We start from the raw sequence: 26,600 nt of genomic DNA on the forward strand, positions 1-26,600 counted from the left end.
ATGAATTTCATATTATGTTGCTTCAAGATGCTAAGCCTGTATATCTATACACTCCCCAGAGGGCAGCGGTGGTTTTCGGGGCTTGGAACTGCCCCCAAGCTGAATGGCTGGCTCAGGCTTTGCATAGACTTCACGCTATTAAACAAAGCAGCCTGGAGAGAAATCTATCCAATGGTGTCAGTGGATGACAGCTTGGCAAAGCTTGCCAACAACATCCTCTTCACCAAACTTTACACCAGTGGCAGGTTTCGGCAAATACCCCTCGACCAGGAATTCAGGCTGTTAATATTTATAATGCAGTTCAGAGAATTCTGTGTTGGCCACCATTCTGGAAGGAAAACAGGGAGTAATTTGTTACATATGGATGACATGCTTATCCATGGAGCCACACGACAGGATCACAAAGTTCATGAAGTTCTCAAAGCGTTACAGGAGGCAGGTGTCATCTTAAACAAGAAACCTAAATTTGTGAAAACTACCATTAAATTATTGGGACACATCATGCAGTGACAGGACATGATGGTAGGCCCTCAAAAAAAAAGCTATCAGTGACTTTCAAAGAACAAAGAACAAAGAAAAGTACAGCACAGGAACAGGCCCTTCGGCCCTCCAAGCCTGTGCCGATCATATTATATATATATCATATATGCCTGTCAAACTAAAACATTTTGCACTTCCGGGGTCTGTATCCCTCGATTCCCATCCTATTCATGTATTTGTCAAGCTGCCTCTTAAACACCACTATCGTACCTGCTTCCACCACCTCCTCTGGCAGCGAATTCCAGACACTCACCACCCTCTGCGTAAAAATCTTGCCCCGCACATCTCCTTTATAGTTTTCTACTCTCACCTTAAATCTATATCCCCTAGTAATTGACTCTTCCACCCTGGGAAAAAGCTTCTGACTATCTACTCTGTCCATGCCACTCATAATTTTGTAAACTTCTATCAAGTCGCCCCTCAATCTCTGTCGCTCTAGTGAGAACAATCCAAGTTTCTCCAACCTCTCCTCATAGCTAATAACCTCCAGACCAGGCAGCATCCTGGTAAACCTCCTCTGTACCCTCTCCAACGCCTCCATATCCTTCTGGTAATGTGGTGACCAGAACTGCACGCAATATTCCAAGTGTGGCCTAACCAAGGTTCTATACAGCTGCAGCATGACTTCCCAGCTTTTATACTCAATACCTCTGCCAATGAAGGCAAGCATGCCATATGCCTTCCTGACTACCTTATCCACCTGCGTTGCCACTTTCAGTGACCTGTGGACCTGTACACCCAGATCCCTCTGCCCGTCGATGCACTTAAGTGTTCTGCCATTTACTGTATAATTCCTACCTGTATTAGACCTTCCAAAATGCATTAAATCGCATTTGTCCGGATTAAACTCCATCTGCCATTTCTCCGCCCAAGTCTCCAACCGATCTATATCCCGTTGTATCCTTTGACAATCCTCTTCACTATCTGCAACTCCTCCAACCTTAGTGTCGTCTGCAAACTTACTAATTAGCCCAGTTACATTTTCCTCCAAATCATTTATGTATACTACAAACAGCAAAGGTCCCAGCACTGATCCCTGCAGAACACCACTAGTCACAGCTCTCTATTCAGAAAAGCACCCTTCCACTGCTACCCTCTGTCTTCTATGACCAAGCCAATTCTGTATCCATCTTACCAGCTCACCTCTGATCCCGTGCGACTTTACCTTCTGTACCAGTCTGCCATGAGGGACTTTGTCAAAGGCCTTACTGGATGTATCCATGTAGATAACATCCACTGCCCTTCCATTGTCGATCATCTTTGTCACTTCTTCGAAAAACTCGATCAAGTTAGTGAGACACGACCTCCCCTTCACAAAACCATGCTGCCTCTCACTAATACGCCCATTTGCTTCCAAATGGTAGTAAATCCTGTCACGAAGAATCTTCTCCAATAATTTCCCTACCACTGACGTAAGGATCACCGGCCTGTAATTTCCTGGATTATCCCTGCTACCCTTCTTAAACAATGGAACAACATTGGCCATTCTCCAGTCCTCTGGGACCTCACCCGTAGCCAGTGAGGATACAAAGATTTCTGTTAAGGCCCCAGTAATCTCCTCCCTTGTCTCCCTCTGGGGTAGATCCCATCTGGCCTTGGGGACTTATCCACCTTAATATTCTTCAAGATGCCTTACACCTCTTTTTTGATCTCAACATGATCCAGGCTATCTACACATTCTTCCCTAGACAAATCGACCGCTAAGTCCTTCTCTCTGGTGAATATTGATGAGAAGTACTCATTTAGTATCTCTCCCATTTCTTCTGGCTCCACACACAGATTCCCACCTCTGTCCCTGAGTGGGCCTACCCTTTCCCTGGCTACCCTCTTGCTTTTTACAAATGTATAAAAGGCCTTGGGATATTCTTTAATCCTGGTTGCCAATGACTTTTCGTAACCCCTTTTAGTCCTCCTGACCCCTTGCTTAAGTTTCTTCCTACTTTCTTTATATTCTCCACGGGCTTCATCTGTTGCCAGCCTTCTAGCCCTTACGAATGCTTCCCTTTTCTTTTTGACTAATCTCACAATATCCTTCATTATCCAAGGTTCCTGAAACTTGCCATACTTATCCTTCATCCTAGCAGGAACATGCCGGTCCTGAATTCTTATCAACTGACGTTTGAAAGCCCCCCACATGTCAGTTGTTGATTTGCCCTCAAACATCCGCCTCCAGTCCACATTCCTCAGTTCCTGCCTAATATTGTTATAATTAGCCTTCCCCCAATTAAGCACCTTAACCCGAGGACTCCTGTTATCCTTATCCACCAGTACCTTGAAACTTACTGAATTATGGTCGCTTTTCCCAAAATGCTTCCCTACTGAAACTTCGACCACCTGGCCGGATTCATTCCCTAATACCAGGTCCAGTATTGCCCCTTCCCTAGTTGGACTATCTACATATTGTCTCAGAAAGCCCTCCTGGATGCACCTTACAAATTCTTCACCATCCAAACCCCTAGCACTAAGTGATTCCCAGTCAATATAGGGAAAGTTAAAATCACCCATCACAACAACACTATTGCTTTTACATCTTTCCAAAATCTGCCTACATAACTGTTCCTCAATCTCCCGCCGGCAATTGGGAGGCCTATGGTAAACCCCCAACATTGTGACTGCACCCTTCCTATTCTGGAGCTATACCCATATTGCCTCGCTGCATGAGCCCTCCGAGGTGTCCTCCTGTCGTACAGCTGTGATATTCTCCTTAACCAGCACCTCCCCCACCTCTTCTACATCCCTCTCTATCCTGCCTGAAACATCTAAATCCTGGAACGTTTATCTGCCAATCCTGTCCATCCTTCAACCAAAGCGTGTTACTGATGTCCAGAGGCTCCTTAGAATGGTCAGTCAGCTTGGCAAATTCATTCCAAATTTAGCTACAATTACTGAATTTTGAGAGACTTTTTTACAGAAGGGCCAACAGTGGTTTTGGGGAATTGAACAAACCAATGCATTTCAGAGATAAAGGAAGGGCTCATCTCTTCAGCTGCACTGGAGCGTCATGATCCCAGATTTCCCACGGTGGTGGCCAGTCATGTATCCTCAGCACGTCTTGGAGCTGTCCTCATTCAGATCCAGAAGGATGGTAACAAAAAGCCAGTCTGCTTTGCTTCCACAGCATTGACATAAACTGGGCAATGCCATGTGACTAGAGAGAAAGAAGCATTGGCAGTAACCTGGGCACCAGCGAGATTCTTGGATGTTCTGATGGGATTACCATTTCAAATTGAGACAGACCATAAATGATTAGTCACCCTTCTGAATTCCACAGAGATCCTCAAAATGCCTCTACGCATCCAACATTTCAGACTTAGGCTGACGTGTTACCAGTACACAGCTGTGTATGAGCCAAGGAAAACGCAGACCACAGCTGACGTATTATTGAGAGCTACAGCTGATCAAGTCATAACCCAAGACTTGTTTCAGAGTGGAAGTATCCTCATCTGTCATAACGAATTCCCTTCCACCAGCCTTTGAGAAAGAAACTATAATAAGACAAAAGGAAGATATGGACTGTACCCAGGTTTTACCAAGAAGGCTGGTCAAAATACAATTCGAATAACCAACTCTTCTAAAGTACCATGAGCAAAGGGAACATCTAACGATAGTGGATGATCTTCTAGTCTTCAACCATCACCTGGCAATACCCAAGATCATGAGGGAGGAGATTCTTCATAGAATCTAAGGTGACCACTTGGAACCGTGAAGCTGGTGCACATCACTCTGTGTGGTGGCCAGGCAATTCAAAGGCAATTCAAGGCTTCATCTTGCCATGCCACACTTGTGTAATGAATAGCCAGCTATGCACAAAACCTTTACCACTATCTAGCTTTCCAGATAGGCCTTGAAAACAATTGGGGCTTCAACTTTCAAGGAGCAGCATACCTCGTCACAGTGGATTATTATTCCAGATGGTGCCATGTCCATAGGACATGAAAGAGATCGTAGACTTTGTAAATCAAACCTTACTTTCTGCTTATTTAAAAATTGACCTTGCTGGACAAAAAACATGGCTGCTACAAGTCACATGATTAGCAAGTTGGCTACAGTTCTGGAAAATTCCAACAGGAATTACAGGACAAAGCTCAACGCTCATCCTTATGGAATCTCATACCCATCCTGTGTGGGCTCATTACAGTCAATGAAACAAGGGAGCAGCAGGCTGTCTGTCTCCCCGGCCTGGACTTAAAACAGAGAGAGCCATTGAAACTCATTATACTTGCGTTTGTGCTAATAGCCACCATCTATCTCCTAAGTTGAACAATGGATTTTGATCAAAGACATAAAGCACAATTGTCTGCTAATTTTCGTCGTCTGTCCAACATTACAGTTTTTCATCAAACCTCATCCAAGGCTGGGATGAGGTTTCTGTTATGAAATTGTTGGATCCTGTACCCTGGTTTGTTGGGACTTAAGGATCCGCTTGTTTCGAGATGATCGAGTTGGTACCAAAGACAGAGAAGATCAGTAGGTCATTCTTAGAAGAAACACATTGTGTTTATTTACAAAAGGAACTCAGCAGCTACACTTGTGTGCTTCCAACTCAAACCTCTATCTTTACACTTCAGACTCTAATGCAAGACTACTGACTACAGAGGTAGCTTGTGCTATTGGGTACCAAGATCATGTGATCTTCCATTACAACATTCATCTTAAAGGCTTATTACACATCAGATTACCACATCCCTCCCCCTTCACTCAAAAAAATTTTACAATTTTTTCTCAAAATATCAAATTTTTCACACAGTTAAGTAATTTACAAAGTCAGTCTTTCTGGGGGTTTCCTTATATGTGTAGAATGTCTCAGCTCTACAGCTTCTGATGTTTGATCTGGAACCTCCTTCACTGGAGTTGTCTGAGCATCTGGCTCTTCAGTAGGTACCTGCAAATCTGTTTGCTCGACTCTTTCAGGTACAGTCGGCCCTTCAGACACATCTGTACTCAGTTGAGTTCTTTCAACAGGAAACGTTGACTCAGTCACGAACACTGGTGGAATCATTTCTGGGTATTTTCTTTCCCCTTTTCTTATATGATCCACATGCCTCCATGTGACTTGATCTCCCACTTTCACATGGTAGGAAAGAAGTCCAGTTACTGCACTTTTTTCACCAAACAACCAAATTGGACTTCTCTAAAATTCTTCACAAATACTTTCTCTCCTACATTAAACATATGTCATGACTGTGCCAGTCATCTCCAGTTTTCTGACTTTCCTGACTCCTTTCCACCTTCCTCCCCCCCACCAAGTTCGGCATAATTAGGCTCAGTCTCGATCGGAGACGGTGTTTCATCAACGATTCCGCAGGTGTGACACCGCTGGTGTGATAATATTAATAATATAATATAATATGATCATATAGTGTAATAATATCTGGTCCTATAATGGAAAAGAAAACATGCTGGTTTAGTCACTATAGAATCTCCAGACAATTTCTTCATACCAGACTTGAACATTTGAACCGCTCTCTTGGCCGGTCCATTTGAAGAAAGGTGGTATGGTGAAGTTTTTACATGAGTAACACTGTTAAGGCTGATAAATCGATGAAACTCAGTACTTGTAAATACCGTTCCATTGTCTGATACGGTAGTCTGCTGATTGTGAAACTTTGCCGTAGCTTGTCAATTGTAGCAGAAGATGTCAGCGACTTCACTTCATATATGTCCATCCATTTTGAGAGAGCATTGACCATAAGTAGAAATATTGTTCCCATAAAAGGTCCCACATAATCGATGTGTAATTGCACCCATGGCCTTACTGGCCACTCCCAAGGGTGTAACGGAGCTGTTGAAGGTAACTTTTGCACTTGCTGACACTGCATACAACTTCTCCTTGAGTTCTCTATTTCTCCATCCATCCCAGGTCTCTATAGATAGCTGTGTGCTATGGCCTTCATTCGGGAAATTCTGGGATGTGCACGGTGAAGTTCAAACAACAATGGCTTTCGTCCTTCTGGAGGAACAATCACTCGAGCTCCCCACAATAAGATACCTTCCTGGCTGGTTATTTCATATCTTCTCTGGAAATACAGTTTCATTTCATCAGGTTCCTGTTCTTGTGACCAACCATGAAGAACTTGTTCTCTTACGTTGGATAAGACTGGGTCTCAATTTGTCCAATTTTGAATCTGTTTAGCACATATCGGTGATGAATCCAGGAAGTTCAATAATAAAATGAATTCTTGAAGGATTGGAACATCCTCATCGTTTACTTGCATGGGCAAACGACTGAGTGGATCAGCAATTTGACTTCCGGGTCTATGAATGAAAGTATACTCATACGCTGCCAAGATCAATGCCCATCTTTGTATTCTGGCTGAGGCTATAGGCGGTATAGCCTTGTCTTCGCTGAACAATCCCAGCAATGGCTTGTGGTCCGATATGAGAGTAAAATGATGATCGTGTACATACAGGTGAAAATTAACACCAAAGATGATTGACAGGCCTTCTTTTTCTACCTGTGAGTAACCCCCTTTTCTGCTGTATTAAGTGTTCTTGACACATCCCCTATAGGCTGTTCTGATGCATTGTCGATTCGATGGGAAAGCATTGCTCCCACTCCATAGGGAGATGCGTCACATGTCAGCGCCAACCCTTTCTCTGGGTCGAAATGTACTGATGGGGTAGATGATTGCAACAACTGTTTCACTTTTGTGAAAACTTCTTCCTGTGGTGTTTGCCAGGACCATTGTTGGTTTTTCCTGAGAAAGTAATACGGGGAGCCAGTTCTGTCGACAAATTAGGCAAGAACCATAGTAATTGATCATCCCCAAAGATGATTTCAGTTCAGATGTATGGCATCTTTGGCACTGGTGCCTCTCTAATGGCTTTCACTTTTTCCACAACTGGATGTTGGCCTTGTGAATCGACCTTGTGACCTCGGTAAGTTATCTCTTTCGCTTGGAACGTGCACTTTTCTTTCTTCAAACACACTCCAACCTGCGTAAAATGTTTTAAAACTTCTTCCAAGTTTACCAAATGTTCCTTTCCGGTGAGTCCTGTCACTGGAACATAATGTAAATAGCCTATAATGTGGGACAGTCCCTGCAGTAAACTTTCTGTGGTTCTTTGGAATATGGTGCAAGCGGGTGTATCGGTTACAACCCTTTGTGTGTATTAATGGTGACAAACTTCCGGGAGGCTTTCTCTAATTCCAATTGTTGATAAGCGTGACTCATGTCAAGCTTCATATAGACAGTTCCACCTGCCAGTCTAGCATACAAGTCTTCAATTTTTGTTATTGGGTGCCTGTCCAACTTAGCCGCTTTATTGACTGTTAATTTGTAGTCTCCACAAGTTCTAATGCTTCGGTTGGGTTTGAGAACAGGTACAATTGGTGCTGCCCACTCTGAAAACTGCACTGGTTGTAACAAGCGCAGTTTTTTGAATCTGTCCAGTTCGGCATCTATCTTTTCCCACATTGCATAAGGGTCTTGCCTTCATGAATCTTGGTGTTGTCTTTGGATCCATATTAAATTTTGCTTGTAGCCCCTCAATCTTTCCAAGTTCGTTCTTGAAGACAGAGGCATATTTTTGTAGTAGCTCTGATAGCCCATTAGTTCTCAGTTTGAAGATTTCAGTCCATTCCAATTTAATTGCTTTCGGCCAGTTATGTCCAAGAAGACCACGTCCCTCACCTGCTACCACCATCAAGGGTAATTTGACCTCCATAGTGTACTGTGACTTTACATATGCCTTTGACTTGTAAGTCTTCTCCCGTGTAAGTTTTCAATCTGGCACCTGTTTCTTCCAAATTTAGTTTACCTTGCTCATGCTTCAGGTATTTAAAAGTATGTTCACCTATCACCGTAATGGACACTCCTGCATCCACCTCCATTCTGATTGGCCTCTCATTCACTCTCATGGTTACATAGATAGGTTCTGTTCTTCCTATCTTTAAATTATACAATAAATAAATATCTGAATCTATTGCTTCAGGTTTTTCAGCGCTGTAGATCACATTAGGCAGGATTTTCCAGGCGTTGGGCAGGCTTGGCTGGAGTGGGTGAGGGCAGAGCCTGTGATTTCACGTTGATGGGCCAGTGACTGTGTCACATGAGATGGGACATGTTTTTACTTTCAAAATAAAGTTTATATCTCATCAGTATTAGCTTTAAGAAACCTCATCCCGCTCATGGATGAGGTTTCCTAAAAAATGTAAAGGTTGCTTGACCTTTTCGCCTGCTCATCAGCCATTAGGTTGGACGGGCAGCTTAAATTTGAAGTTAATTAGTTCATTAATGGGCCTTTCAATTATCGGCCGGCCCGCAACCGACTCTGGCGCACGCCCGCCGACCGAAATATGGTAAGACAGCGCGATGACGTCGGGATGCACGCCCGCATCATATTATGTTCCAGCGTGTTGGCCGCGCGCCCACACGTCGAATGTAAAATTGTGCCGATTGTGTTTTTGCTTTTGTTTGAAAGTCTGCCTCATTCTATCTTTACAATGTCTCAAGAGGTCTCCATTTCGATGACAGAAAACACATTCGATCTTTTTAAACTGAGATTCATCACAAGGCTGTCTGCTTCCACCTCTGTTACTATGACGCCATGTTTTTGCTGCTAAGTTATCTCTTTTTATTTGTCCGCTAGCGGTGGCTGCTTCCCGCTTCTGAGTAAAGCCTTGTACTTTTGCGCTCTTTTTGGATGAGTGTCCTGGCCCAACATGGAGGACGGCGCTATTTTGCGCTCCCTGTATGGTTTTCGAGTCTCACGCTGCACTTTCCATTGCCAGAGCGATTTCCAATGCCTTCTGAAAATCTAATTTTGTTTCAGATAGTAATCTCTTATGAATCGATCTTCATTTATACCACACACCAAACAATCTCTAAGCATATCATTGATCAATGAACTAAACTCGCAATATTCAGTTAATTATTTCAGACTTGCCACATAACAAGCAACTGTCTCCCTTGTGGCTCTATTTCTTGAGTTACATTTGAACCGTTGCATTGTCACCAGGGGCTTTGGCTGGTAGTGGTTCTTTGCGAGGTTCACCACGTCATCAAAACTTTTCAGATCTGGGGTACTGGATGCCAACAAGTTTCCAATTAATCCACATGCCTTACTCCCACACATGGATAAGAGAATCGAGCGCTTCTTCTCCCCACCCCTGTGATGTCATTCGCCTGGACAAAGAACGCAAGGCGTACAACATAATGAGACCAATCGTCCGATGCTGGGTCGAAAGGTTCAACTTTTCCGAATTGCGGCATGCTCTGAGGGGATTGCTCCAACTATCAGGATGGAAATTTTTCTTCACTTCCAATGACCGTGCGAGGTACAACCCGCTTTTGCTTCTCCTGATTTCCTTTGTTCTTTCTTGCGTTTTACCTCAGCCTTTCATGTCTTTTCTTGCTTCTTACTCTCGTCACCAGTTTGTTGGATCCTGTGCCCTGGTTTGATGGGACTGGAAGGATCCGGGTTACACGCTTGTTTCAGGATGACCGAGTTGGTACCGAGACAGAGAAGATCAGTGGACCGTTCATAGGAGAAATACATTGTGTTTATTTACAAAAGGGACTCAGCAGCTACACTTGTGTGCTTCCAACTCAAAACTCCGCTTTTACTCTTCAGACTCTAACTCAAGACTACTGACTACAAAGGTAGCCCACGCGACTCTGCTACTGGGTACCAAGATCATGGGATCTTCCATTGCAATTTTTGTCTTAAAGGTTTATTACACATCAGATTACTACAGAAATAAAATAGAAATAAAAATCTGTGGGCAGCATTTATGTTTTCAGGTGCCTGATTGTGATGCTCCGACATTTTTTTTTTGCTTTTTAAAACTTTATTGGAACATTTTTGGTTCTGCAGCTCCCTGACACAACTCTCTGCCTTCAGGGAGCTTTCTCTCAGTGCTCGAACCATCCTGTGTTGATGTCATCGCCCACCCTCCTCCCGCCCCCGCCCGGGTAGTGCTGAGCTTTTCAGCGCGCGCTTTGCACTGGCTGCCTGTTAACTGGCCAGCCAGTGTGAAACTGACCGTGGTCAGCAATCCATTTCCCGGCTGATCCCAGGCCCGCTGATCGCGCCTGCCCACCCAGCTAAAAATTCAGGCCATAGAAACTGACTCATCAATGGGCAACCACATGACCTAAGCTCCTTTGGCCTTTGGACAGTTTGAGTGCTACATTCCCTGACTCCCAGGGCAGTCAGCTGTTAACATCCAGCCTGTCCACACCATAACAGGACTCCGGGCTGACAACAAAGCCTGCCTCAAGTGTAAACCTCCTCAAAGCCTGGTTCTACGGAAGATTCCTGCCATCGCCTGGAGAGTGGACCAAGTCTCTGTATAGCAACCTCATCTTGCTGCGTCTTCACCAAATTGAAAGGAATTCAACAATTCCTGCTTTCAGCTAGCTGAACCCGCCTGAATTTTACCTCCCATGTGAAGGAACCCTCACTGGACTCTGACCTTCATGTGAATGATTTTTTTTCTTTTAAGTTATTCCTATTTACAAAACTCTTTTGCTTCCTGTCGTGTGTGCGTGTGTCTAGGTGTGTGTCTAGGTGTGTGTATGTAGGTGTGTGTGTGTCTAGGTGTGTGTCTAGGTGTGTGTGTGTCTAGGTGTGTGTCTAGGTGTCTAGGTGTGTGTGTCTAGGTGTGTGTCTAGGTGTCTAGGTGTGTGTGTGTAGGTGTGTGTGTGTCTAGGTGAGTGTCTAGGTGTCTAGGTGTGTGTGTGTCTAGGTGTGTGTCTAGGTGTCTAGGTGTGTGTGTGTCTAGGTATGTGTCTAGGTGTCTAGGTGTGTGTGTCTAGGTGTATGTGTGTCTAGGTGTGTGTCTAGGTGTCTAGGTGTGTGTGTCTAGGTGTGTGTCTAGGTGTCTAGGTGTGTGTGTCTAGGTGTGTGTCTAGGTGTGTGTGTCTAGGTGTGTATGTGTCTAGGTGTGTGTCTAGGTGTCTAGGTGTGTGTGTGTAGGTGTGATGAACATCCCCCGGGTTCGAATGTATGAATAAACAATATTGCTGATTTAACCCTAAAGAGAGTTTGCTGCATGTCACCTTAGAAATGACTTCACAAGCACAGGTTTTGGGGAAACACGCCACAGCGAGATACATAAAGGAGTTCATCTTGTCTTTCTCCCTGTCTGTGGCTGTGATAAGGGCATTACTGAATACCTGCTCCACGCATGGGTTTCCAGACAAAATTGTTTCAGACAATGGGCCCCAGTTTGTGAATGAAGATTTCCAGAAGTTTGCAGAAGGCTGTGGCATCGCTCATGTTACTAATTCTCCTCTCCACCCACAGGCCAGTGAAAGTGCAATGAAAACCCTTCAAATGATAATAACCAGGATTAGCTACTGGAATTTAGCCTTGCTGAATTATAGGGCTACATCCTTAAATAACGGCTTTTCACTGGCAGGGCTACTCATGGGCTGATAGCTGAAATTCCTTTGCTGCAGCAGAACTCACAAGTTACATCTGATGGCCATAAAAGGGCTTTTTTATTCATTCACGGGATGTGGGCTTCGCTGGCCAGGCCAGCATTTATTGCCCATCCCTAAATGTCCTTGAGAAGGTGGTGGTGAGCTGCCTTCTTGAACCGCTGCAGTCCATGTGGTGTAGGTACACCCACAGTGCTGTTAGGGAGGGAGTTCCAGCGACAGTGAAGGAACAGCGACATATTTCCAAGTCAGGATGGTGAGTGGCTTGGAGGGGAACTTCCAGGTGGCGGTGTTCCCATGTGTCTGCTGCCCTTGTCCTTCTAGATGGTAGTGGTTGTGGGTTTGGAAGGTGCTGTCTAAGGAGCCTTGGTTAATTCCTGCAGTGCATCTTGTAGATGGTGCACACTGCTGCCACTGTGTGTCAGTGTTGAGGAATATGGATAAAAGCAAAAAACTGCGGATGTTGGAAATCCAAAACAAAAACAAAAATACCTGGAAAAACTCAGCAGGTCTGGCAGCATCTGCGGAGAGGAACACAGTTAACGTTTCGAGTCCGTATGACTCTTCAACAGAACTAAGTAAAAATAGAAGAGAGGTGAAATATAAGCCTGCTGCATTGTTCCAGTGAAACTCAACGCAAACTGGAGGAACAGCACCTCATCTTCTGAATAGGCACTTTACAGCCTTCTGGACTGAATATTGAGTTCAACAACTTTAGATCATGAACTCTCTCCTCCATCCCCACCCCCATTCCGACCCCCCCCCCTCCTGTTCTTTTTTCAATAATTTATACAGATTTTTCTTTTCCCACCTATTTCCATTATTTTTTAAATGTATTTCCATCCATTGTTTTATCTCTACCTTTTAGCCTATTTCGATCCCTTCCCCCCACCCCACCCTCACTAGGGCTATCTGTACCTTGCTTGTCCTGCTTTCTACCCTTAATTAGCATATTCCTTAGATAATATCACCACCTTCAACACCTCTTTGGCCTTTTGTCTATGACATCTTTTGGCTATTTCCACCTATCACTGACCCTCTATCCAGCTCTACCTGTCCCACTCCCCCTTAAACCAGCTTATATTTCACCTCTTTTCTATTTTTACTTAGTTCTGTTGAAGAGTCATACGGACTCGAAACGTTAACTGTGTTCCTCTCCGCAGATGCTGTCAGACCTGCTGAGTTTTTCCAGGTATTTGTATTTTTGTTGAGGAATATGGAGACTGGCCAATGTGAAAAACAGGAGAACTGATCTAACTCCAGGCATCGAGTGAAGACTTTACTATCCCTAATACCAGGTCAGAAAATCTGGATTTGTGTTTGAAAATTGAAAGCACAGTCCTTAAATAAACAGAACAACAACAATCGTATCTTGTCCAAACTCTTGTTTGGCACGATCAGAAGAACAGAAAAGCTCTCATCTTATTAGATGCCTCAAGAGAACATGAGTTTGATTCTCACACGCTTTGGGAAGATGGCCTGAAGGCTACATCAATCAATTCGTTAAATGGTGACCCAGTTAACAACTTCATTCCAGACTATCACCCTCATTCAGCAGTGACGACAAAACAAGATCAGGGAGAGTTGTGAAGGCATCGCAAAGACTTAACCTGTGAACTTCGGACTTTGGGGGGAAATGGTGATGGTGAAAATGCAATGTAAATAGTTTAATGATAGTTTAACATTGTTATTGAAAAAGTTGACATTATACTTTGCAGGGGGGAGATGTAGCATAATGGATTAATAGTTATGGTAATAAGATAGGGATGAAGGGAGACTGTGACACTGTGTAGTTGTACAGAACAACTATTAGCTTCCACATTTATTTGAACTGACAGAGCTTGTAGCCTTCGTTTACTATCTAAACTTGTTTTTGCAATATTAAAAACTTGATATACTTGGATTAAAATATTTCATGTAATTTAACTGACCAGAAGTCAAGAATTCTACTTCAACTCATTCTTTCCGGCAACTCAAAACAATGCTCCTCCCACAGATTCTACTTCTTCCTCCAGGCTTTGAGAAATCAAGTTTAACATCACCCAAATCTCTAATCTGTTCAAATTTGGTGTCCTGTGCTTCTGACCATGTTACTTTAATTTCTCACAAAGAAAACTTCTGTTTTTCACACCTACTTTAAAAGTTGGTTTAAACTGTTAGCTCACTTGTGTCTAGGTATTTTACCCAAACAAGTTTTTGACCTGAAATAAAACCAAAAAATGTTGGAAATGTTCAGCAGGTCTGGCAGGACCTGTGACAAAGGAAACCGAATCAGCATTTCAGGTCAATGACCTTTCGTCAGGATAGAATTATTTTATTCAGTTTGGGAGCCTATTGCAGGTTTTCTTGAAGTGTAAACCTGGACCTTTACTACTTCTTACCTGAGCAAAACATGAACAAAGATCTGAGTGAGTTCATACACTCAGTTACTTGTCAACAGCATTAACTTGAAGTTATAATAGCTCCTTTAATAAAAACATAATATAAGAACATAATTAAAGAAATGGGAGCAGGAGTAGGCCATTTGACCTTCAGACCTCCATATGGTCATTGTTGATCTTCCATTTTAACTCCACCTTCCCATACTATCCCCATTCCCATTAATTTCCTCTAAAATCTATCAATCTCTATCTTAAATGTACTCAATGACTGAGCATCCATAGCTCTCTGGGTAGAGAATTCCAAAGGTCCACAACCCTTTGAATGAAGAAACCTCTCCTCGTCTCAGTCTTAAAGAAATGACCCCTCATTTTGAGGCTGTGATTCCTAATTCTTGACTTTCCAGCCAGGAAACGTCTTTCCAGCCCTTTAAGAATTTTAAATGTTACTATGAGAACACCTCTCAATCTTCTAAGCTTTCAGGAATTTAGGCCTAGTTGGTAATTGTATCTGAATTTTGTTTAGTGATTTGCAGGTGGTGGACATGTTTTGGGTATTCACTTGAACCCTGTATAAGTTGATGCAGACTAAAACTGTGGTTGTTGGGAGAAGAGGTGTTAGGCTTGTAATGTGTAACTCTGTAAATAAATAAAAAAGGGTTGTAAAGATTGACTGTGGTCGATTCGTCACCAACGGACTTTCTGGAACAGAACATAGTCTACTCATTCTCTCCTTTTGGAAAAATTCCCTCAGTCCAAGAATCAATCTAATGAAATGTTGTTCCGCTCCCTCCAAGGCAAGTTCCTTTGGTAAGGAGACCAAAACTGTACACAGTGCTCCAGGTGTGGCCTTAGGTGTGGCTCTATACAATTGTAGTAATGCTCATACTCCAATCCCTTTGTGATAAAAGCTAACATAGCATTTGTTTTCTTAATTGCTTGCTGTATCTGCATGATGACTTTGTGATTTGTGTACCAATTTCTCAACATTTAAGAAGTATTCTGCTTTTCTACTTTTCTTCAAAAGTGGATAGCTTTACACTTCCCCTTCCAAATTCCATATACCATTTTCTTTCCCATTCACTTAACCTGTTATATCTCTTTGTTTCCTCCACATAACTTACTTTTCCACATTACTTTATATCATCAGCAAACGTGATCACTTGATCACTTCATCTAAGTTATTGAGATAGATTATAAATAGCGGAGGCTCCAAAACTGATCCTTGCATTACAACTAGTTACAATCTGCCAATCCAAAAATGATCTGTTTATCCCCATTTTCCATCTGTTAGCCAATCCTCAATCCATACTAATATATTACCCTCATTCCATGAGCCCTATTTTGTGTAATAGCCTCTTCTGTAGCACTTTGTCATAGAACCATAGAATGGTTACAGGACAGGAGGAGGCCATTCAGCCCATCATGTCGGTGCTGGCTCTCTGCAAGAGCAACTCATCTAGTTCAGCTCCCAGGCTTTTTTACCATAGCCCTGCAATTTCAAATCTTCAGATAACTATCCAATTCTCTTTAGAAAGCCACAATTGAATCTGCATCCACTTCACTGCTGGGCAGTGCATTCCATCTCCCAACCACGTGCTGTGTAAAAGCTTTTCCTTGTTGCTTCTTATCTCAATCATCTTAAATTGCTCTGGTTCTTGCTCCTTCTGCCAATAGATGGGGGTTTCCCATAACTACTCTATCCAGATCCTTCACGATTTTGAACACCTCTATCCAATTTCATCTTAATCTCCTCTCCCCCAAGGAGAACAGCCCTAGCTTCTTCAATATTTCCAAATAACTGAAGTTCTTCATCCCTGAAACCATTCTCATAAATCTTCCCTGATGCCTGCATGTCTTTCCTAAGATGTGGTGCCCAGAACTGGACACAATTCTCCAGCTGAGGTGAAACCAGTGTTTTATAAAGGTTTAGCACAGCTTCCTTGCTTTTGGATTCTATGCCATTACTTATAAAGCCTAGGATACTGCAGGCTTTATTAACTGCTTTCTCACCCTGTCTTCCCACCTTCAACCCAGGTCCCTCTGCTCCTAACCCCCCTTTAGAACGGTACCCTTTATTTTATATTGCTGCTCTTTATTCTCCCAGCCAAAATGTATCATTTCACACTTCTCTGCATTAAATTTCATCTGCCACTATGCCCTTTTGAAGTTTATCACTTTCCTCCTCACAGATCACAATACAAAGTTTTATGTCATCCACAGATTTTGAACTTGTGCCCAGTACATCCAAGTCTGGGTCATTAATATTGCCATCAGGAAAAGCAGGTGTTCTAGCGCTGGGGAATCCCACTGTATGCCTTCCTCCAGTGTGATGAAATCCATAGGGTGCTATATGTTGCCTGCACTAGTTTTAGTTTCAAGGCCTGTATTTTTTTGATCCAGTCCCTAACTGGAAAACAAATCCAACAATTCAGGTCAAAGAAACAGTTGGGGAAGTGGGGGGTGTAGGGGTGGGTGGTGGGGGGTGTAGGGGTGGGTGGTGGGGGATGTAGGGGTGGGTGGTAGGGGTGTAAGGGTGGGTGGTGGGGGTTGGTAGGGGTGGGTGGTGGGGGGTGTAGGGGTGGGTGGTAGGGGGTGGGTGGTGGGGGGTGTAGGGGTGGGTGGTGGGGGTTGGTAGGGGTGGGTGGTGGGGGGTTGGTAGGGGTGGGTGGTGGGGGTTGGTAGGGGTGGGTGGTTCGGGGTGTAGGGGTGGGTGGTGGGGGTTGGTAGGGGTGGGTGGTTCGGGGTGTAGGGGTGGGTGGTGGGGGATGTAGGGGTGGGTGGTAGGGGTGTAGGGGTGGGTGGTGGGGGTTTGGTAGGGGTGGGTGGTGGGGGTTGGTAGGGGTGGGTGGTGGGGGGTGTAAGGGTGGGTGGTGGGGGTTGGTAGGGGTGGGTGGTGGGGGGTGTAGGGTTGGGTGGTGGGGGGTGTAGAGGTGGGTGGTGGGGGGTGTAGGGGTGGGTGGTGGGGGTTGGTAGGGGTGGGTGGTGGGGGGTGTAGGGTTGGGTGGTGGGGGGTGTAGGGGTGGGTGGTGGGGGGTGTAGGGGTTGGTGGTAGGGGGTGCAGGGGTGGGTGGTGGGGGGTGTAGGGTTGGGTGGTGGGGGTTGGTAGGGGTGGGTGGTGGGGGGTTGGTAGGGGTGGGTGGTGGGGGGTTGGTAGGGGTGGATGGTGGGTGTTGGTAGGGGTGGGTGGTTCGGGGTGTAGGGGTGGGTGGTGGGGGTTGGTAGGGGTGGGTGGTGGGGGTGTAGGGGTGGGTGGTGGGGGGTGTAGGGGTGGGTGGTGGGGGCTCTCGAGGTTCAGTTATCAGCAGGAGGAGAGCAGCATGGGCTGGCTGTAAAGAGCTGTGTGAAACAGCTGAAAAGACAAGCCTGAAAACAGTCGTGGACCAAGCAAAGGTGCTTCTTTTTATTCATTCATGGGATGTGGGCTTCGCTGGCTGGGCCCACATTTATTGCCCATCCCTAGTTGCCCTTGAGAAGGTGGTGGTGAGCTGCCTTCTTGAACCGCTGCAGTCCATATGGTGTAGGTACACCCACAGTGCTGTTAGGAAGGGAGTTCCAGGATTTTGACCCAGTGACAGTGAAGGAACGGTGATATATTTCCAAGTCAGGATGCTGAGTGACTTGGGGGGGAGCTTCCAGGCAGTGGTGTTCCCATCTATCTGCTGCCCTTGTCTTTCTAGATGGTAGCGGTCATGGGTTTGGAAGGTGCTGTCTAAAGAGCCTTGATGAGTTGTTGCAGTGCATCTTGTAGATGGTACACACTGCTGCCACTGTGTGTCGGTGGTGGAGAGACCAAATGTTTAAGGTGGTGGATGGGATGCTAATCAAGCAGCCTTCTTTGTCCTGGGTGATGTCGAGCTTCTTGAGTGTGGTGGGAGCTGCACTCATCCAGGCAAGTGAGGAGTTTTCTATTAGGCTCCTGACTTGTGCCTTGTAGATGGTGGACACGCTTTGGGGAATCAGGAGGTGAGCTACCCACCGCAGGATTCCCAGCCTCTGAGCTGCTCTTTTAGCCACAGTATTTATATGGCTAGTCCAGTTCAGTTTCTGGTCAATGGTAACCCACTGGGTGTTGATAGTGGGGGGTTAAGTGATTTTAATGCCATTGAACATCAAGGGGCAATGGTTGGTTCTCTCTTGTTGCAGACGGTCATTGCCTGGCATTTGTATGGTGCGAATGTTACTTGCCACTTGTCAGCCCAAGCCTGGGTATTGTCCAGGTCTTGCTGCATTTGGGCATGGACTGCTTCAGTATCTGAGGAGTCGTGAATGGTGCTGAACATTGTGCAATCATCAGCGAACATCCCCACTTCTGACCTTATGATGGAAGGAAGGTCATTGATGAAGCAGCTGAAGATGGTTGGGTTGAGGACACTACCCTGAGGAACTCCTGCAGTGATGTCCTAGAGTTGAAATGATTGGCTTCCAACAACCACAATCATTTTCCTTTGTGCTAGGTATGACTCCAACCAGTGGAGAGTTTTCCCCCTGATTCCCATTCACTCCAGCTTTGCTAGGGCTTCTTGATGCCACACTTGGTCTAATGCGACCTTCATGTTAAGGGCAGTCACTCTTACCTCACCTCGGGGGTTCAGCTGTTTTGTCCATATTTGAACCAAGGTTGTATTGAGTTCAGGAGCTGAGTGGCCCTGGTGGAACTCAAACTGGGTATCAGTGAGCAGGTTATTGCTGAGCAAGTGTCGCTTGATAGCACTGTTGGTAACACCTTCCATCACTTTACTGATGATAAGGAGTAGACTAATGTGGCAGTAATTGGCCGGGTTGGATTTGTCCTGCTTTTTGTGTACAGGACATACCTGGACAATTTTCCACATAGCCGGGTAGATGCCAGTGTTGTAGCTGTACTGGAACAGCTTGGCTAGGGGCGCAGCAAGTTCTGGAGCACAAGTCTTCAATACTATTGCCGGAATATTGTTAGGGCCCATAGCCTTTGCAGTATCCAGTGCCTTCAGCCATTTCTTGATATCACGTGGAGTGAATCGAATTGGCTGAAGACTGGCACCTGTGAAGCTGGGGTCCTCTGGAGGAGGCCGAGATGGATCATTCATTCGGCACTTCTGGCTGAAGATTGTTGCAAATTCTTCAGCCTTATCTTTTGAACTGATGTGTTGGACTCCTCCATCATTGAGGATGGGGATATTTGTGGAGCCTCCTCCTCCAATGAATTGTTTAATTATCCACCATCATTCACAATTGAATGTGGCAGGACTGCAGAGCTTAGATCTGATCCACTGGTTGTGGAATAGCTTAGCTCTGTCTATCACTTGCTGCTTATGCTGTTTGGCACGCAAGTAGTCCTGTGTTATAGCCTCACCAAGTTGACACCTCACTTTTAGGTTTGCCTGGCACTGCTCCTGGCATTGCCCTCCTGCACTCTTCATTGAACCAGGGTTGATCCCCTGGCTTGGTGGTAATGGTAGAGCGGGGGATACGCCAGGCCATGAGGTTACAGATTGTGGTTGAATACAATTCTGCTGATGCTGATGGCCCCAAAAACCTCGTGAGTTGCTAGATCTGTTTGAAATCTATTCCATTTAGCACGGTGGTAGTGCCACACAACACGACGGAGGGTATCCTCAATGTGAAGACAGGACTTTGTCTCCACAATGACTCCTACCGGTACTGTCATGGACAGATGCATCTGCGGCAGGCAGGTTGGTGAGGGTGAGGGTATGCTGTTCCCTCTTGTTGGTTCCCTCACCACCTGCCGCAGACCCAGTCTGGCAGCTATGTCCTTTAGGACTCGGCCAGCTCGGTCAGTAGTGGTTCTACCGAGCCACTCTTGGTGATGGACATTGAAGTCCCCCACCCAGAGTACATTCTGCACTTTTGCCACCCTCAGTGCTTCCTCCAAGTGATGTTCAACATGGAGGAGCACTGATTCATCAGCTGAGGGAGGGCGGTACGTGGTAACCAGCAGGAGGTTTCCTTGCCCATGTTTGACTTGATGAGACTTCATGGGGGCCTGTGTCGATGTTGAGGACCGCCACCTTGCCACCAGGGTTCCCCAGCTCTGATGTATCTTCTTATGCCGGTGGGACAGGACATACCCAGGGAGGATGATGGTGGTGTCTGGGACATTGTAAGATATGACTCCATGAGGATGACTATTTCAGGCTGCTCCTTGACTAGTCTGTGAGACAGCTCTCCCAATTAGCAAGGAGGACTTTGCAGGGTCAACAGGGCTGAGTTTGATGTTGTCGTTTCCTGTGCTTAGGTTGATGTTGATTCCTTTTAGTCTTTTTAGCAGATTGATTCAACTGAATGACTTGCTAGGCCATTTCAGAGGGCAGTTAAGAGTCAACCACATTCCTGTGGGTCTGGAGTCAGACCAGGTAAGGATGGCAGACTTCCTTCCCTAATGGGCATTAGTGAACCAGATGAGTTTTTACAATTGACAATGGTTTCATGGTCACCATTAGACTCTTAATTCCAGGTCCTCAGAGCATTATCCTCGGTTGCTGGGTTACTTGTCCAGCGACAATACAACAATGCCACCTACTCAGGCGGAGTAAGGCTGTTGTGGGGGGCACTTGAGGATCAAATCCTGCAAGAGGTAAAGGAGTAGGGGGATCAGACAAGGCAAAAACACCTCGGAATCCTGACAATTTTGTGAAAATTGTTCAAATATTCCAGTTTTGGCTTTTTCCTTTTTTGGATAACCTTTAAATTATGCCAATGGGAACAAGGTGGCAGCAAAATGCTGATGCAACCAAAATGTAAACTGTGAAGATACATCAGGGCTGGGTGAACACCCTGGGATGATTGCCAGCTGATTCCCGGGAGAGATCCCCAGCGGGCATGCGCTCCAGGTTGTCTTGCAAGATAAGCCCAGGCCACTCTCCCAGATGTGGTGTTGACAGAGTCTCCACAACCATGAGCTCGCTGACAGTGTAAACGTGCGGCAGGTGGTGCAGCTGCAGGTAAAAGTGCTCAATGGGGGGGTAGAAACAGCTCAATACTACACTGGAGTGGGGCACAATCACACACTCTCTCATATCCCCTTAATGTGAAACTCAGTATTATAACAGGAGCTGGTCAATGTGCCCTGATAAATCTGGTCACCCAGGATAGGATTGAACTCTACTTTAGGAATTCAGAGTTGTGAAAGACTTTAGGATTACATGTGGTGCCATATGTGCTGGGGGAAAGGCCAGAAAGTCTGAGAGATCTATCTCCCTATTGCTGATGTTAGGCTAACTGGCCGAATTTGGTAACATGGTCACTTTAGAACCCTCTCCTGGTGGAATCTGGAAGGAGTGGGAGGCACAGCTTCAGAAAGGGGAGAGAGGACTACAATTCCCAGCAGTCAGTGCGACGGTGACGCAAAACGCAGCGTTCCGTTACGTCAAAATATGGTCAATCAGCTGCGGGTCTGGGGATGACGTTGATGCCTCGCCCCCTCTCTCGGCGCATGCGCAGGTTGTTGGGCTCGGTCGCAGCAGGGAGATTCCGCCTGCCCGGCTCGCCATGGCCAAGACCTACGATTATCTCTTCAAGCTGCTGCTGATCGGGGACAGCGGCGTGGGGAAAACCTGCCTCCTCTTCCGCTTCTCGGAGGACGCCTTTAACACAACTTTCATCTCCACCATAGGTGAGTGAGTGAGAGACGGACGGACGGGACGGGAGGGGAGAAGGGGCGGGGTGAGGGAGGGAGGGATGGAGCAGGGAAAGCGGGCTCGGGGCCTGCGGTTGTCAGAGGGGCTCCCCTCCCCCCCCTTCCCCTTCCCCCCCTTCCCCTTCCCCCCTTCCCCTTCCCCCCCTTCCCCTTCCCCCCCTTCCCCTTCCCCTCCCCCCCTTCCCCTTCCCCCCCTTCCCCTTCCCCCCCTTCCCCTTCCCCCCCTTCCCCTTCCCCCCCTTCCCCTTCCCCCCCTTCCCCTTCCCCTTCCCCTTCCCCCCCTTCCCCTTCCCCTCCTCCCCCCCCACCCCCTCCCCCCCCACCCCCTCCCCCCTATTTCCCCCTCCCCCTCCCCCCTATTTCCCCCTCCCCCTCCCCCCTATTTCCTCCTCCCCCCTTTCCCCCTTCCTCCTCCCCCCACCTCCCCCTCCCCTTCCCCCCCCACCTCCCCCCTCCCCTTCCTCCTCCTTCCCCCCTCCCCTCTATCCCCCCCTCCCCTCTATTCCCCCCCCTCTCTCCCCCTCCCCATTGGAGGGAGTTGGTATTCCCAGCCTCTGGACTCCTGCGTCAGCTCCGTCCCCTCTTTGCAGCTGAGAGTCGCTCTGAAGTGAGCCTACATTTATAGAGTGAATCAAAACAGAAAGTGCTGGAAACATTCAGCTCTGGCAGCATTCTGTGGAGAGGAAATCAGAGTTAATGTTTCCATTTGAGTGTGTGTGTTCAGAACAGCATTTATAACGTACCATCCACTGTCCCAGCACATCCCAACACTGGCACCAGGAGTACTTCATTTACCTCCTGGATCTGGTTCGTGTTGTAAAGCAGAGAAATGCAGCAGAGGTTAATGTTTTTGGTTGAGGCATAAACACAGAATTGTTACGGTGCAGGAGGGCATTCAGCCCGTTGTGTCTGTATTGGCTCTCGAAACGAGCATTTAAGAGTCAACCACATTGCTGTGGGTCTGGAATCACATGTAGGCAGACCAGGTAAGGACATCAGATTTCCTTCTATTGTCTAGTGACAGTACCACTATACCACCGCCTCCCCCTAGGCCCAATCATCTTCATAAAAGCAAATGCTGGAAATCTGAAACAAAAACAGAAAATGCTGCAAAGACTCAGCAGGTCTGACAGCATCTGTGGTGAGAAAAACAGAGTGGCTGTATGAGCAGGCTGCTAAAGGGTCATACAGACTCGAAACGTCAAATCTGTTTGTCTCCACAGATGCTGATAGACCAGATGAGCTTTTCCAGCATTTTCTGTTCTTGTCCTAACCACCTTCAGCTACTTCATCAATGACCTACCTTTCATCGTAAGGTCAGAAGTGGGAGTGTTCGCTGATGATTGCACAATGTTCACCATTCGTGACTCCTCAGATACTGAAGCAGTCCATGTCCAAATGCAGCAAGACCTAGACAATATCCAGGCTTGGGTTGACAAGTGGCAAGTAACATTCGCGCCACACAAGTGCCAGGCAAGACCATCTCCAACAATCGCTGAATCCTCTAATATCAATATCCTGGGGGGGGTTACTATTGACCAGAAACTGAACTGGACTAACCATATAAATGCTGTGTCCATAAGAGCAGGTCAGAGGCTAGGAATCCTATGGCGATTCCCTTGACTACCCAAAGCCTGTCCCCTGTCTACAAGGCACTGGTCAGGAGCGTGATTGAATACAGTCCATTTGCTTGGATGAGTGCAGCTCCAACAATGCTCTAGAAGCTTGACACCATCCAGGATAAAGCAGCCTGCTTGATTGGCACTACATTCACAAACATTCACTCCCTTCACCATCGATGCATGGTGGCAGCAGTGTGTACCATCTACAAGATGCACTGCAGGAGCTCACCAAGACCCCTTGGACAGCACGTTCCAAACCCATGACTGCTACCATCTAGAGGGGCAAGGGCAGCAGATACATGGGAACACCACCACCCGGAAGATCCCTTCCAAGCCACTCACCATCCTGACTGGGAAATATTTCGCTGTTCCTTCACTGTCACTGGGTCAGAATCCCAGAACCCCCTCCCTAACAGCACTCTGGGTGTACCTACACATGGACTGCAGTGGTTCAAGAGGGCAGCTCAGCACCACCTTCTCAAGGGCAACTAGGAATGGGCAATAAATGCTGGCCTAGCCAGCGACACCCACGTACATGAATGAATGCAAAACAGTTCCACACAATCCTCCACACAGTTCAGTGCTTCCAAGTTTCATAACATTTGCAAACTTTGAAATTGTGATCTGTTAACCAAGGGCTAGGTCACTGATATCAGGAAAAGCAAATGAACCAACACTGACCCCTGGGGATCCCCACTACAAACCTTGCTCCAGCATGAAAAACATCCATTAACCATTACTCCCTTTTCCGTATCACTCAGCCAATTCTGTATCCGTGTTGCTTGTGTTCCTTTTATACTGTGAGCTATAACTTTGCCCACAAGTTTATTGTGCTGCACTGTATCAAATGCCTTTTGGAAGTCTACGTACACCACATCAACAGTATTGCCCTCAACAACCCTCTCTCTTACCTCTGCAAAAAAAATTCCAGCAAGATGGTTAAGTATGATTTTCCTCTTAAGAAATCCATGTTGGCTTATTTTTAATTAACCCGCATTTGTCCATTTTACTATTAATTTTGTCCTGAATTTTTTTTTGAAGTTTCCTCCTAACTGAAGTTAAACTGATTGGTCTGTAGCTGCTGGGCTTATCTTTACACCCTTTTTTGAACAAGGGTGTAACGTTTGCAATTCCCCAGTTCCCTGGCATCACACCCAAGTTTAACAAAAAATTATAGCCAGTGCCTCTGCCATTTCTCTTCTCACTTCCCTAAGTATCCTTGGATGCATCTCATCCGGTCTTAGTGCCTGATTCATTTTACGTACAGACAACCTATCCAATACCATATCCTTATCAATTTTAAAACCTTCTAGCGCCCGAATTACCTCCTCTTTTCCCATGGCCTGTGCAGCATTTTCTCCGTTGGCAAAGACAGAAGCAAAGTATTCATTTATTAACTCAGCCATGCCCTTTGCCTTCAAGAGTAAATCCCCTTCTTGGTCCCTAATCTGCCCCACTCCTTTTACTGTCCTTGTATTATTTATGTGCCTATAGAAGACTTTGGGATTCCCTTTTATGTTAGCTGCCAGTCCCTTTTTGTATTTCGTCTTTGCTTCCCTTATTTGCTTTTTCACTTCCCCTCTGAGCCTTCTATGTTCAGACTGGTTCTCAATTATATTTTCTACCTGACATCTGTCATAAGCACACTTTTTCTTCTTTATTTTAACTTCTAACTCTTCTGTCAACCAGGGAGTTCCGGATTTGTTTGCTCTACCTTTCCCTTTCGAGGGAATATACCTTGACTGTGCCCGAATCATCTCTTTGAAGGTAGCCCAGAACAGCTACCATTTTTCCTGCCAACCATTGACTCCAATTTATTCGGCCCAGATCCATTCTTAATCACTGAAGATGGCTTTCCCCCAGTTAATTATTCTTACTCTGGATTGTTCTTTGCCTTTTTCCATAGTCAGCCTAAACCTTATGACACAATGTAGGAAAGCATTTAAGAGACAGTGATCATCTCTTGTTCCACACTGTTCTTTATGCTACCACACTCTATATTTGGATAATTAAAGTCCCCCATTATAACTGCCCTATAATTTTTGTGTCTCTTGCAAATTTGTTCCTCTACATCCTTCCCAATGGTTGATGGCCTGTAAACAACACTAAACAATATAATTGCTGCTTTTTTGTTCCTTAGCTCTAGCCAAATAGATTCCTTTGTGACATCTTCTTTCTTCAGCACTGCAATGTTCTCAATCAATACCGTCACCCCAACCCCTTTACTTCCTTTCCTGTCTTTGGTGATAGGAAACCTCCCTGTTGTTCTTTTGAATAGGGCTATGGGATCTTTGTGTGCACCTTGAGGCCAAACAGGTTCTTGGTTTAACATCTCATCCAAAGACAGGACCTCTGACAGGGCAAAACTTTAGTGTCAGTCTAGGTTATGTGCTGAAGTCTCTGGAGTGGGATTTAAACCTACAACCTTGAGGCTCAGGCTACCATTGACTCATTTCAAACCTGACACTAAGTGCAAGACATTTGCTGGAAGTTTAGAAGTAATTATCAGAATTAAATACGTTTTGAAATATAAATGAGCAACAACATTAATATAATAGAGTTTGGAGATAATTTCAGTTAATTCAGTTTGGGTTATGAATTATTTTCTGCCTGGGTTCCCTAGCTGGCTACTTAGTTTAGAGTTTTATATTATCGTATGAATTTGAGCATCTTAGTTTTTTGGTCAGCACTAAATGTTTTTAGAAAAGCATTTGAGTTTGTAGTATATTTTAAAGATTAATTTCATTGTATTCGGAAGTTCCACCTGTACGTTTTGATCAGGTTGGTTTCAGACACTGGTGGAAATTCTCATCGCAATGTTTGTCTCTGAACAAAACGGAGAATTTTTTATTAATTCAAAATTGCTTCATTTAATTGGTTTGACAAAAACATTTTTACACTAATTCCCCACTTTACTGCTACTTACAATTCTCAATTAAAATTATTGGTTAATTAAAAATTTGAATATAAAAGCTGACATTGTTTATTGGGCGTAGACTATAGTTTCTGATTTTCTAGTGTGAAACACATG

General features: G+C 45.5%; 1 protein-coding gene across 1 annotated transcript in view; it reads left to right on the forward strand.

The window, feature by feature from the left end:
- The first annotated feature begins 21,730 nt into the window (after window positions 1-21,730).
- The window catches only part of rab8b (RAB8B, member RAS oncogene family), a 129,374-nt gene continuing 124,504 nt past the window's right edge, over window positions 21,731-26,600 (forward strand). Inside the window, exon 1 of the mRNA XM_078535856.1 lies at window positions 21,731-21,923. Coding sequence (XP_078391982.1) covers window positions 21,800-21,923 — 124 coding nt within the window. The 5' untranslated portion in view covers window positions 21,731-21,799. The remainder of the gene's footprint in view (window positions 21,924-26,600) is intronic.

Source organism: Cetorhinus maximus, unplaced genomic scaffold (genome assembly GCF_964194155.1).
Source record: "Cetorhinus maximus unplaced genomic scaffold, sCetMax3.hap1.1 HAP1_SCAFFOLD_704, whole genome shotgun sequence".
In the NCBI taxonomy this organism is placed as follows: Eukaryota; Metazoa; Chordata; class Chondrichthyes; order Lamniformes; family Cetorhinidae; genus Cetorhinus; species Cetorhinus maximus.